This window comes from Octodon degus, unplaced genomic scaffold (genome assembly GCF_000260255.1).
Source record: "Octodon degus isolate 3935 unplaced genomic scaffold, OctDeg1.0 scaffold00094, whole genome shotgun sequence".
Lineage (NCBI taxonomy): Eukaryota > Metazoa > Chordata > Mammalia > Rodentia > Octodontidae > Octodon > Octodon degus.
Genome location: NW_004524670.1, coordinates 10,403,020 through 10,416,347, shown reverse-complemented (window position 1 = coordinate 10,416,347; position 13,328 = coordinate 10,403,020). Strand labels below are relative to the sequence as shown.

The 13,328-nt window shown below is 39.9% G+C and overlaps 1 protein-coding gene across 1 annotated transcript in view; it reads left to right on the top strand.

The window, feature by feature from the left end:
* Positions 1 to 13,328, top strand: part of Svep1 (sushi, von Willebrand factor type A, EGF and pentraxin domain containing 1) — a 217,470-nt gene that overhangs the window by 19,373 nt on the left and 184,769 nt on the right. The window contains exons 2-3 of the mRNA XM_004638106.2: positions 6,527 to 6,782; positions 9,118 to 9,294. Coding sequence (XP_004638163.1) covers positions 6,527 to 6,782; positions 9,118 to 9,294 — 433 coding nt within the window. The remainder of the gene's footprint in view (positions 1 to 6,526; positions 6,783 to 9,117; positions 9,295 to 13,328) is intronic.

Sequence of the window (13,328 nt, the reverse complement as noted above, 5' to 3'; positions counted from 1 at the left end):
ACCTTGACATCACCTGAAGAATTAAATATTCATATTCAATATTAACTAACAAATGAAGGCTGGTATGATTTTAGAGTATGGAGGGTGAGGAAATAGTATGATGCCTGCTCTATTTAATGTTTTGTAGCAGGGGAAAAAAATTGAAAACAAAGTGGAAACCTGAAATAATTTGCTCATTTTCAGCTTCTTAGTGAAAAGCAGCTTTGACATGGTCATGGTTATTGTTAGTATATAGTATCAAATTCGGTAAAGGATAACTACCTCCTGTAGTTGGTATCCTTACTGAACACAGATCACAGTGAGTAACTGCAGCTAAAGCAATGTTGGGTAACGTATTGATTGAGTATTAAGTAATACAGCTCAACAGCAACTATAGTCTCCCCTCCAGGGTTGTTGTGACCTCTCTTTGCTTCATACCAGTTTTCTTCACATCTGTCTTGTGGCCCAACTTGGGATGGGAGCAGGGGTATAGTCTTGTGCAATGGTGATGGATCTCCGTTGTTAGAAAGATATTACACAACTCTGCATTTTTATCATTCTAGTAACTATTGCTGGACATGGGAAGCTTGCTTTCCTGCCAGATATTTATACAAGCTAATCAGGCGCTTGATACAATACAGATGGTGATAACCTTTTCTATACAAAGTGCATGTTGAGTGTTTCTTTAGCAATAAAGGATTTGCCTCTTTCAGTATTCTGGACCAATCAGTACACATTTGCAGTGCATAATATTGTCATTCAGCATGAGATGTTGATACATGTACATAACACTTCTTAAACTTCCCACATCTCTTGGACCCCTTCCCTTGAGCCAAAGTATTATCCTATTTCTGAAATGCCTCATAAAGGGTAGTAGATAATGTAAACTATTTCAGGAACCCTCCACACACACCCCAAAAGAAGCACCAAACTTCTACCACATTCCACAGTGTCACCACATCAATTTACTTCTTGCATCTTGGTATGAACATTGTTTTTATTTAATTATGTTTTTTCCCCAAATATGATGAAGCACAAACATGGGGTGGGTCTGTAAATCATTTTCAGTAAATCATCTACCCCTCCTCTATCAGTAAATTGCATTTCAAACCCAGAATTTCTTGTGAAATTCTTTGCCTAGATAACTAGTCTTGCCATTATTCCTGCTATTTTAAGCTTAATATGTTGTCCTGCCAACAAATCTAATGGTTCCTGTAAGTGTTCATCAGTTCTCTGAAGGAAAGGAAAGAACATACAATCACAGATTAAAGTGTTTTGTGTGTGATTAGTAGTACAGAAACAAATCTCTTGAATATTCCTGGTAGAATATGATTAGTGCAAAGCTAAGGTCAATGTTCCAAGAGGAAATCTGTGGGCCGGCCAAATAGTTCAGCAGATTAAAGCACCTGCAAGCAGGCGCGGGGGCCATGGGCTCGATCCCTAGGCATGCTGTGCCAGCTCTGCCCCCAGGGCATGCTGAGACCGCAATTGAGACTGGGCAAGGTGGTGCATGCCTGTGATCCCAGCTCTTGGGAGGCTGTAAACAGGCGGGTCACTACGAGTCCGATCTAGTAGTGAGACCCTTGAACACCCTGTAGACCCTTCCCTAAAAAAAAATACAAAAAAGAAAAAAATTTATTTTAGAAGAACAATAAAGGCATACTATCTTTTTTGGTTTTGGTGCAAAACTATATAAAACACATACATTCTACTACCAACTCAAGATCAACTGACTCAGTTATCTTTTCCAGGGTACTTTAAAGTTTATCTATTCATTAATTCAATTTTTATGAGTTGAATGAATTCATTCAATTCTATCCCAGACACTATTGAGAAGATCACACTGAAAAAGAACACTTACTTTTTTCTCTTCTCCTTTCCATGAATATTCTTTTTTTTTTCATTTTATTAGTACAATTTAAGGACACAGAATGATCAGATTTTTAAAAAATTAAATTTTAATTTAAAAATTACAGGGAATTTTTAATATAAACACAGTTATGCACAGATTTATGTATAACTGGACTGGACTGAGCTGCAAACACACAGAGGCACATACTTTGATTCAATACCACCTCTGCGGCAAAGACCCAGTATCTAATATGAATGACACAAATAAGACATTTGTACATGATATATCTTGCTTCTTTTCTTCCCAGTCCCCTCCCTTCCTCCAAAGCCTCATTCCCTCTTTATTTATAAAAATTTTGTCTCTGTTTTTCCTTCCAGTCTTATTTTTATCTTGCGACACCTAACTGACATGACTTTATAGAACGGACAGCACACAAAATGAGCAAAAGCATAAGGTTATGTCAGTGGAGGCGAGGTTATCTTTCTGAGTGGAATAACTAGAAAGAAAGAATACATTACTTAGTCATGAGCAAAGATGGCTTCACTACAACTTGCCACATTCTAGAGAACTTGGAACCACACTTTGAATGTGGAAAAGTATAATCTTAAAGACTAGTAAAATAATGTCTTATTTGTGTCATTCATAACAGATACCAGACCTTTACCACAGAGGTGGTATTGAATGAAAGTATGCGCCTGTGTGTGTGTGTGCATTTCAGTCCAGTCCAGTTACACATAAATCTATGCATAAACATGTTTGTATTATACGTGATACATTGTTACTGTTTTTATTGATACTCAAACTGCCCTTTGTTTGGCCACTAGGCTTCTACCTGGTTCCTGGTTCTTTTTGGTTCAGCTTTGATAGTCTTGAATATCTTTGCTTTCTGTCATGAGAGGATGCCCAAGCTATGTTTTATGTTTCCTGGCCTCACTTGAAATCAAACATTTCTTTAAGAATTTCTGACACTTTCTAGTGGGCCATGGTGTTTTGAAACCATAGACAGAAGTTTAGAGATGCTCACGCTCCTGGGACTGAACCATGGTCTTCATGGGTGTGTGTCAGTCTGTGCGTGTGTGTGTCCGCGTGTGTGTCTGTGTGTGTGCATGTGTGTGAGTGTGCACTCACATGTATGCTCTTGATATTGCTGTAATTTTGTAATAACTTTCTAGAAGTAGGATTACTGAGTCAAATGATTAGAAAAAAAATTAATGAAGAATTTTATAAGTTGCCTTTCACACACAATTGGAAAAGGTAGATTTTAAACTCAATTACATATGTGTTGGCCGGTAACAGACAAGTAGACTGATAGAATAGATACTATTACCAAGAGAAGAATGGATAAATCCATCAGTGATTTGGGGAAAATTGTTTATCTGGTTGAATAACAGTAATAATCTCTAATCAGTACATTACATACAGACAACACATAGAAAGGCTATGTGATTGTTAGGGGCTGCAGGAAGAAGGGAATTGAGAGGTACAGCTTCTTTTTGGAATAATGGGAGTTCTGAAATTGCACAGTGGCAGGGACTGCACAGCACTGTATGTATATTAAACCCCATTGAATTGAACACATTAGAGTGATTAAATCGGTATTCTTTATGTCACATGGATCTTATCTTATTAAAAAAATCTTTCAAAGTGTGTTTAAAATTAAGCAGATTAGCGTCAAGTACATCTGAATGTCAGGCTTGGGTGGTGAAATTTTCCAAAGTAAAGTACAGGAAGATACCAGAGATAAGGATGAATCCAAGGTTTTTGCCTGGGCAGTTGGGACCATTGCTTCATGGGCTTTTCTTTATTGAGAAATATTTACTAAATGTGATGTATTTGTCAAACACTGCTGAAAATAGAGGAATTGAAAAATAGATAAAATATATCTGGCTTCAAGGACATCACATTTAGGGGAGCCGATTTCTATCTGAGACTGTCCCTACCCGTGAAGCACTGGGCCCATCACCTCGGAATATCTTTGAGCTGTGTTGTTAAGGGGTTAGATAAAGTGACCTCTTTTCCATTCCTGGCCTTGCCTCTCCCTCTAAATATGTGGGGATGGCAGGAGTCCAAAAGATAGACTCTACCACTTTCCGAGCCACCACAAGGCTCCCCTGGGAACAGAAACTATGCATGTAGAAGATGTAATACTTTACCATGTGCTGGCTATGAATTTTTTAATTCTCCATTTTTATGCTAAGAATAACTTACAGTTTGAATTGCCTGTGCTCCTGATGACAGAAAGCTCCATTTAGATGACTCCATAGAAACTGAAAACATAGTTTCTCGATTACTTCAGTTTTGAAAACTGAATCACATTCCAGAGCTTTTCCTCTTCTCTTCCTCCCTGTAGTGAGCCTAAGCCACAGGGTTTATGCACAGCTGCCTGGAGGTGGGTGGGAGGTGTTCATCTCTCAATTCTGACACATCCTACTTTTCCTTCCTGAGATGTGCAATTGTCTCAGCAGCCACAATTTCAGAATTTGCCATTGGTAAGTCTGTTGGTTGGTTGGATGTTGCTATCTCCTGGGGCTCCCAGGGTCTCCCTTTACTGATCCTGTCTCTGTCTGGCTTTTGGCTCACATGGTCCATGGTGTCTTCCATTGCTGTGCATTGCCATCCCCTTGACTTGCAATCTTATAGAGTCATAATATTACCCCCTCTCTCTCCCATCTGCCTCCTATGTCTCTTTAGAAATACAGAAGACTCATCAGGTCATCTTTTCATTATGCACATAGCTGTACTCTATTGGTACACATCATTGTGATCCAGAGCACATCTATGAAACACTAACTATCCTGGATGCCCAGAAGGAAAGAGGATCCCTGAATCCCACCCTTAAAGGGATGTTACCAATCATTGCTTCATGTGACTGACCCGAAGGTATAAAGAGTTTGGTAGAAACTTCCAGAATTCACAGCAACATCCAACATCCTTGGTCTCTCTCCCTCCTTGTCTCCTGTTTTATTGAGGTGGTGGGTAGACCTCACTCTCAAAGCATTCATGGCAAGTCTCTTGTCCTTTATCAAGAGGGCAAAGTTTTCTGTTTTAAGAGCCAAGACCTTTGATACTGTTGACACCACACCAGTGTGTATATTTGGAAAATGTTTCTGTTGATGTCTCATTATTCTGTCACAGAATCATCCTCTGGACCTCACTCAGTGGGTTGCCCTCTGTACTCTTTTCCTTGCATTCACTTGGTTTTGGAGAAAGAGTGAATTGTTTGATGCCTCTTTTCAAACCATTGACTTTCCAGATGATTTGGGGAGGCATTTAGTTGTCTTTAAATTCTAATTTAACAGCTTTAACTTTAGTTAATAAGCATCAGCAAAATTTAACTATGAATCATTGGGCTATGGTTGCTGTCCATTAAGTATGCATTAATTAAAGATTAATTAGAGATTACTTTCTACAGATGTAAATCTTATCAGAGGAAATCTGGATCTTACAGGGAACCTACCCACCCAAAGTGAATAATAACATAGTCAAACCCTTTTGATTGTTTTTTGTTGTTGTTGTTTTGTTTTGTTTTGTTTTGTTTTGTTTTTTAGCAGACCTGGGAAAGGCCCTTGGGTTTGCCAGGCAAGTGCTTATTCTACTGAGCTATCTCCATGGCCCCGTCAAACCCTTTTGAAATCACTACTTTATTTTAGTTTCAACAAAACATAGAGTGAATTGTTGCTCTTCTTACCTGTTGTGTTTCTTGGATTATTGCCTAATAAACATGAATTCCTTTTAAGAACTTGCTAGAACATATACGCTAGCGATTTTTTTATCCTTCCTACTCAATTCTAATGTAAAGCAAAGATAGCAGTTACACTGTCAGATTCACCACTGGAGTTCTTGTGGCCTTATGGTTTTATGTCACAAAGCATTAATGGCAGAAAAGAGAATTCCTATTTAAAAGGTCCCATTATTGTCTTCCCTTTACAAGAAAATGATAGTATAGGACATTGTAAAACAGAGTTCACTTATCCTAAAATAATAAATTGTTGGATTCAGTGATTTAATGTTTTCTCATAAAGGAAGAGTGCAGCCAAAACCAGCTGATTTTACGCTAATACTGGGTGGTCCAAAAGACATGAAGTATTGAAGTAATTCCATGTTTTTGAAAGAGCAGTGGAAAAATAAATATAGGAAGCAAGTCAGCCATTATTAGCTGTGGAAAAGACACATTCTATTCAATTTTCTTCTCATAAGCCTAAAAGTTGTTTTTTTCACCAAGATCAGTAGATAGATGATAGGTAGGTAGATAGATAGATAGATAGATAGATAGATAGATAGATAGATAGATAGATAGACAAATACATGGATATAATCAAAAGTAGATACGTACAATTCATGTTTTATTCTCAAAAGAGCCTGTCAATAATATTAGCTTAAAATAGGAAATAATATTAATTTCAAAGTTAATTGTATAAATACTTGGCTTCTTTATTAGTAACCACCATAATGACAACAATTCTGAAGATGCAGATGACACATTTTAAATGCTCTGAGGATTATTATGTTGCTTCAAGACACCTATCATAGATTTTAGTCTGCATCTATTTCTGTTTTATTTTCCCCAGTCAACGTTTCCACTTCCAGCTGCTGTGAGGTGCTCATAGTCTTCCCAAGCACTGCCTTACATAGGAAGAAAGCACAGAGCAGGCAACGCAACAGAAGCTCAGATTAACTTGTCCTGTTTCTTCACAGCAAATCCTTCGCCATGCTAGAGAAAACTCAACAAAAGTCATCTTTCTCATTACTGATGGCTACTCCAACGGAGGAGATCCCAGGCCTATTGCAGCATCACTGCGAGACTTGGGAGTGGAGATCTTCACTTTCGGAATATGGCAAGGAAATATTCGAGAACTGAATGACATGGCTTCCTCCCCCAAAGAGGAGCATTGCTACCTGCTCCACAGTTTTGAAGAATTTGAAGCTTTAGCTCGCCGAGCATTGCACGAAGGTAATGGAATCTAATAACATAGCAAAAGAACCTTTTCTCTTCTCTCGTTTGCCTGAAAGCCACTAAGAATTGATATTACACCTCTTGCAAATTTTCGCTGAACATAATGGCTCTGTGTGCTCTGTGCATCATAAGACATGCTGCACTTCAAAGAGATAACACTGTTACCTCGAGACAGGAGAATTTGTTTTGTTTTTTAACAGCTGTGATAGATTTTCACTGGAATATCCATATGCTCCCATCTAGAACTGCTAGAATCAATGGAATGAATTAAGGTGTGTTCTGAGGCCACACACAGTGAAAAGACTTAACTTAGACCTCATTTACAGTTATCTGGACAGATAAAGTAAATATTTAGAGGCATGCATGGTGAATCTCAGCAGAATGTTTCCAGAAATACACATAAAGATATCAGGATAATAAATAGCACACATTTCTTGCCCTAACAATTTTAGGATAAATATACTTTTGTATAAGACTGACAGCATCAATCCCAAAATGAAAGAATATCAGCAAATGGATTCATTAGAATTCTTTATGCAGCATTCATTAGGATATTCAGTTTTACACTTTAAATCAGATGGTTATGTGTCTTGGCGAGCCAGGAGAAAGAAGGTGCAGCCTACAGTGAGACGACAGAAGTTCTAGGGTTGTGGTAAATTAGGCTTGGTTCTTTCAAGCTTCAACTTCATGGGGACACTGTGGCAGCACAAGATGCAAATAGTTTTTTTGTGTTGTTTTGTTTTCTTTTGTTTTGTTGAGACAGCATCTTGATACGTACATCTGGCTGGCCTCAAACTTACAATGTAGCCGAGGCTGGCTTCAAACTCATGATGATCTCCCTGCCTCAGGTTCCGAGGCATGTCTGACCACACTCAGTAATTCATAAAATTCACGATGTACAGTTTAACTCTATGGTAGTTCCAAGAGAAGAGATAACAGTGGGTTGTCAGGCTATAGCTATGGATGATGTAACAAACGATTAGCATCGAAAGGAGGATGTCGGCAAAAGGTACTGGAGTTAAGTAGAGTCAGGGAAACTTAAGAGTTTGGGCTACTGTCCTCCAACAGAGTTTGGAAAAGTTCACCATTTATTATACTTGACTAATATATAGACTAAATTTCCAGAGTTGGTAAGAAGAAACTCTGAATGGGAAAGACTTGATCAGGGCCAAAGAAATGATCCTCATTTCCCTGTTTCTGTATTCTTCAAAGCTACTTTCATTTTTCATGAATCCACTTTTTGGTCTCAAGACTGTATTTCTGGTCATTCTTAATAGGCATAGGTTAGAGAATGGTAGCTTTCCCTACATGGCATATATCCACTTAGCTCTCATGCAGACTTGAATGCTAGAGTCCCAGTCTTGACATGTAGGTCTTCTTGCTCCCTAAATTGTTTTATTGCCAAATATACTTGTGCTTTTTTTGTCTTGGGGCTAAGTCCTAAGGGACCCAGTTGCAGGTCTTTGACCCACACCATGATCTATTGGGTGTAGTTTCAATAGGGTGCCTGGTCACTCCAGACTCTTTCTCTATAGCCTCCCTTTTAACCCTGTTACTCAGTCCTAATGCAGAGGGGCAGATGTTCCATAACAGAGGCCAACACCCATTTCCTTGACAGCTATGTGATTCCAGCCCTTGTCTTGCTGACACCTACTTGAGTTCCTACCATGGACCCATCCCTACATCTGGACTTAGCACCTACAGTGGCTCAAATAATCAGAATGGTCTCTATTTCTGTACCTTGTGTTAATATACTTAAAAAGAAGAGATAAATCAGAACCTGTTTTATTACGTAACTTACATATTGCTGTTATTTGCAGCTTTCATCAGATGAATACAGAAGTGATTGTACTTACTCTAAAATCAGTAGCACACAGTCAACACCCCTAAGGAGAGGTTGGGCTTGTTGCTTTATTTCTGACTTGAACAAGGATTTTGGAAATGTGGTTCCTGCTGCCTGACCTCATAGGGAGTCAGCAGAACACTGTTAGTTTGGAAGCAGGGGAATGACCTGAAGAACCGACTGTGTTACTTCCTGCTGCATCTGGCAGTTCCTCCCAAAAGTACTTAATTCCTGCCCGACCCTGCATGACCTCGGGAGCTTCTGATGAGCTCGCACACTGAAATAACTTTACTGGCTGAAACGAATTCCCAGAGTAAGGCACTGCAAACAACACACATTCCTATTTGGGTGGGAGCAGGGAGCAGAGGGAAATGGACAGATGGGAAAAGATACTGTCTTCAGCTTGCGCTTACTTTTTAAAGATGAAAGAATATAACCCTCAACTGTTAATCATTTTATTAATTACCCTCTGTCATGCATTCTCAATAGATCTACCTTCTGGGAGTTTTGTTCAAGAGGATATGTCTCACTGCTCATATCTTTGTGAAGCTGGCAAAGACTGCTGTGACAGAATGGCAAGCTGTAAATGCGGGACACACACGGGTCAGTTCGAGTGCATCTGTGAAAAGGGCTATTATGGCAAAGGTCTTCAGTACGAATGCACAGGTGAGTCTCCAGTTGGTGTGTAACTGCTCAGGCTACCTGCTGCTGTGCAACAAGTGGTCCCCAAACAGAATGCCTTAAGATACTCTGTGCTCATAGTATTGTTCTGGGTCAGCTGGGCAACTCCGTGGTCTCAGCTGTCATGGATCTCGCATTTGCCATCAGCTATGGCTGATGGAGGCTGCTCTATTGATCTCATCTATGTTCTCTTTTGTGTTTTGGAATCACTTAATAATAGGCCACAATAGGGCTACGGAGATAGCTCAGCAGTCTAAGGGCCCGCCTGGCAGGCCTAAGGACCTGGGTTCGATCCCCAGTACCACATGTCATATGGCTGTGTTGGCCATCAAAACCAGATGTGGTGGCACTCAGCTTTAATCCCAGCACCAGGGAGGCTGAGACAGGAGAATCACTATGTGTCTGGGCTGCTTAACAAGACTCTGTACCAAGTACATAATAGAGTAAATATTTAATAGGCCTCAATAATCTGTTTTTTTCTGAGACAATGAGGCTGGTCTTATGTGGCCTCTAATATTTCATCAGACTACCTTGAGTCTCTTATTTGTAATTAATCTAAATGGCAAAACCTGTCCTCCATCTACCTTAGCCAAAATATGCCTCCATCTCTCTGAGATTGAAGCTAGTAGGATCCCAGTTCCTCATCCACATAAGCCTCGTTTGTTGTTCCCCTTCCAAAATAGCAACATTCCCTCTATCATTTTTTGGTTTGTCAGAAGCCTCCAGAAAAGGGCACCAGAGAGAGCCATCACTGCAAACAGAGTTGAATTCACTAACATTTGCTGTTTTACCTTCTCTCAATTTTCTTCCAAGAAGGCCTTTCCATTTTATTGGAGAGGTAGTCTTAGGATTCTTGTGTTCTGTTATACTTTAGAAAATATCTAATATTTAGAAGTAGCACGTGGTAGCAGACAGAATTTTGTTCATTCTGTTTTTATCTTAAAAAGCAATTTAAAAAAAAAAGAGCTTACCCTTTTGTAGTTTGCTGCTTTGGAAAACTATTCCCATGAAAATTAATGCCCACTACGATAACACAGGGGCCCCAGATTCACTTTCCTCGGTGCCATGCCACTGCTCACTGCATGCTTCATATGATCATTGCTTGCCTCTGCCCTTGGTAGATCAGCCTGCTCTTCTGGCCATCTCCACTCTACTCAGCATGTATTCTGTCTTCTTTTCTCTTTTCTTTCCTCCATCTCCTCGTGGAACATTTTTTCTTGTGTAATTCTTTTACTCTATTTTTGTCATCCCTGCTCTCACTTCCTTTCATCCCTCCTCCCTCCTCTGGCTCTGGTCCCAGTTGGCAGACACAGCCCTGCCAGGTCCTGTATTTGTGTCCACCCAGCAGAGTTGCTCCTCTCTTGGCTGGGTTCTCACCCTCATGCAGCAGGATTTCTCATTTAAGCAGAGCAGAAGTGGGTAGGGGATCGACCCAACTGTCTCTGAGTTGGCAGAGTGCCTCCTCTTGTTTCTCCCTCCCCTTGAATCTTCCCACACTCACACTGACAGCCCAGCTTGGCTCTCTCTCCAACACTCCCTCGCTCACTCCTCCCATCCTAACCCACCAAACACAAGCAGAAAATCTCATTTTCATTGCTTCATGCTGCGGTCAGCATGTGTGCCTTCCATGTGGTCTTGACCAGGCCATTCCCTGCCAGCGAGCTACCATCATCACTGTGCAGCTTCTGGGTAGCCGCAGCCACCTAGCTGCAGCCCCCATTGTTCCAAGGCGCTAGAATCTTGCATTTAGTGTTGTGCTAGTGAAACAGAGAAAATGGCAGTTTATCACCCCACTGCCCTCTTACCCAACTAGCTTTGGCTGCCACCACTATGACATTCCAAGCTGAGAGGTATAGCAGTCCATAAAATGTAGGCGGTTGAGTGGTCTTGTTATTAAAGGGTCAATAAAGGGGACTGGAGCTCTTTGGCTGTTGGTTCTAGCCAAGAACACCATGCATGAGAGGATTAGCTTATCCATGCCTTCTCTTAAGGGGATAACCCTCAGTTTAATACTTTCTGACATACAGAACTTAAATCAGAATAGTTGTATTGACATAAATGTTTATCTTGTCATCTTCAATATTTTTTCTAAGAAATAAGAAAAAATTCTATGGAACTCCAACATGTTTACTGTGTGTTTATGTAGTTTCAGGAGGCAAAATTTATCACTGGCTTCTCTGGCCTACTAGAAGCTAAGAGATAAGAAATAAATCGTGTCCTTATGGCTTGAAACACTCATTATCAGACTTTTTTCCCAAAAGACAAAGAGAAGTAGTAGCTCTAAGTCACTTAGTTCTGCAAATTTGGACTCAGTGAGTCCCTTTCAGAAGTCATTTAGTCGACAAATGTTACTGAGAACCTTCTTCATGCTGATTCCTGTGCAAGGTCCTAAGCTGGGATTCAGCTGTGAGCGCAAACTTGTAGTCACATCCTTCTTGAAACTGACCATCTAAGGGCGGGCCAGATAGCTCACTGGACTAAAGCCCCTGCTTAGACAGGCGCAGGGACTAGGGTTCGATCTCTAGTGCCATGCCAGTCCCGCCCCTGGAGCGTGCTGAGACCACAACTGAGACTGGGTGTGGTGGTGCATGCCTGTAATCCCAGTGCTTGGGAGACTGAAAACAGGAGACTCACAATGAGTCTCATCTGTATAGTGAGATCCTGTAGACCCTGTACTAAATACATTTTAAAAAGAAAGAAAAGAGAAGAAATTGACCATCTGACCATACAAATCTACTTTGTAGTTGCAAACTGTGATATGTGCCACGAAATAAAAATGCCAGTGGTAAGAAGGGCAGACTCCAGACAAGGTTAAGGTAATCCTAAGCCCAGAGCTGCAGGATGACTGGGCCATAGCTATTTTATTACTCACAGAGAAGCTGTCAGCATTTACTCTGAACAGTTGGAATGCTAAGTATTTATTCTTATTGTCAAAACAGTGCCTTTCACGAGGAAATCATTCCTTTTTCAAGCCAGAAGAACATTAAGGATAATCTGCTTTAAACCCCATTTTCTGAAAGAGGAAATTGAGGCCTCAAGAGAGATGAAATTTTGCTCAAGTAGATATACCCAACTATCAGCGGAAACCAGGGTGAAACGTACTAACCTTTACCCTGAGTCCATGTTATTTCCAAGTGATAACTTGGCTTATTTTTTCTATATTTGAAAATAATTTTTTGAATATATTGCTTGTCAGATATCCTGGACATAGAACTGTGCTCAAACTGTCTAAAAAGTTATAAAGATCTGGCTCAAATTCATTTCCTGCCAATTATAAACTAAGTGGCTTTGAGCAATTTCCTTTTTTCTGATTCTCATTTTCTTCTGTAAAATGAACTTACTGATGGCACAGTTCATAGATCTATATGCATACCTATGTACATGGATTTATGTATGTGCATATATGTGTATGCTTTGCACCTGTGTGTACTTGACTGTCTGGGCTAATTGAGAAAATATAGAGAAGTGTTGCTTTCTAGCTGTATTGATATTTCTTTCCTTACTCTTCACCTATAGAAATTATTTGGACAGTTGCAGTGATGATGGCGATAAGAGCATTGGTGATGATGACAGCAATCATAACATAATAATTGGCAAGCATATGGAATAACATTCCTATATTTGATAGAGATCAATGATAGTGCTTTAAGACTTATACTGACTTTAGAGTAGTTTTCCTTTTTAGATAGAAGGAAACTGAAAGTTCAGAGGCTTAAATAATAGAGGGATGTATATAATCAAACTATATTTTGAGCACTGAGACACAGAAAAAGAAAATGTGATACTGGGGCAGGAGGATGGGGAAAGGTGAAGGATGGTACTGTATGAAATTGATCAAAGCATGTTACATAAATGAACAAAAGTACAGTAATGAAACCCATTGACCAATATATGTACTACAAAACTGAGTAGGAAACAGAACTTAGGTAACTTATCCACAGCCATGCAGCTGGTCAAACAGAGATAGAGACTCAAGTAGCCTGGCTTCAGGCCTGTAGGCTAGCCAGAGAGATAGATAT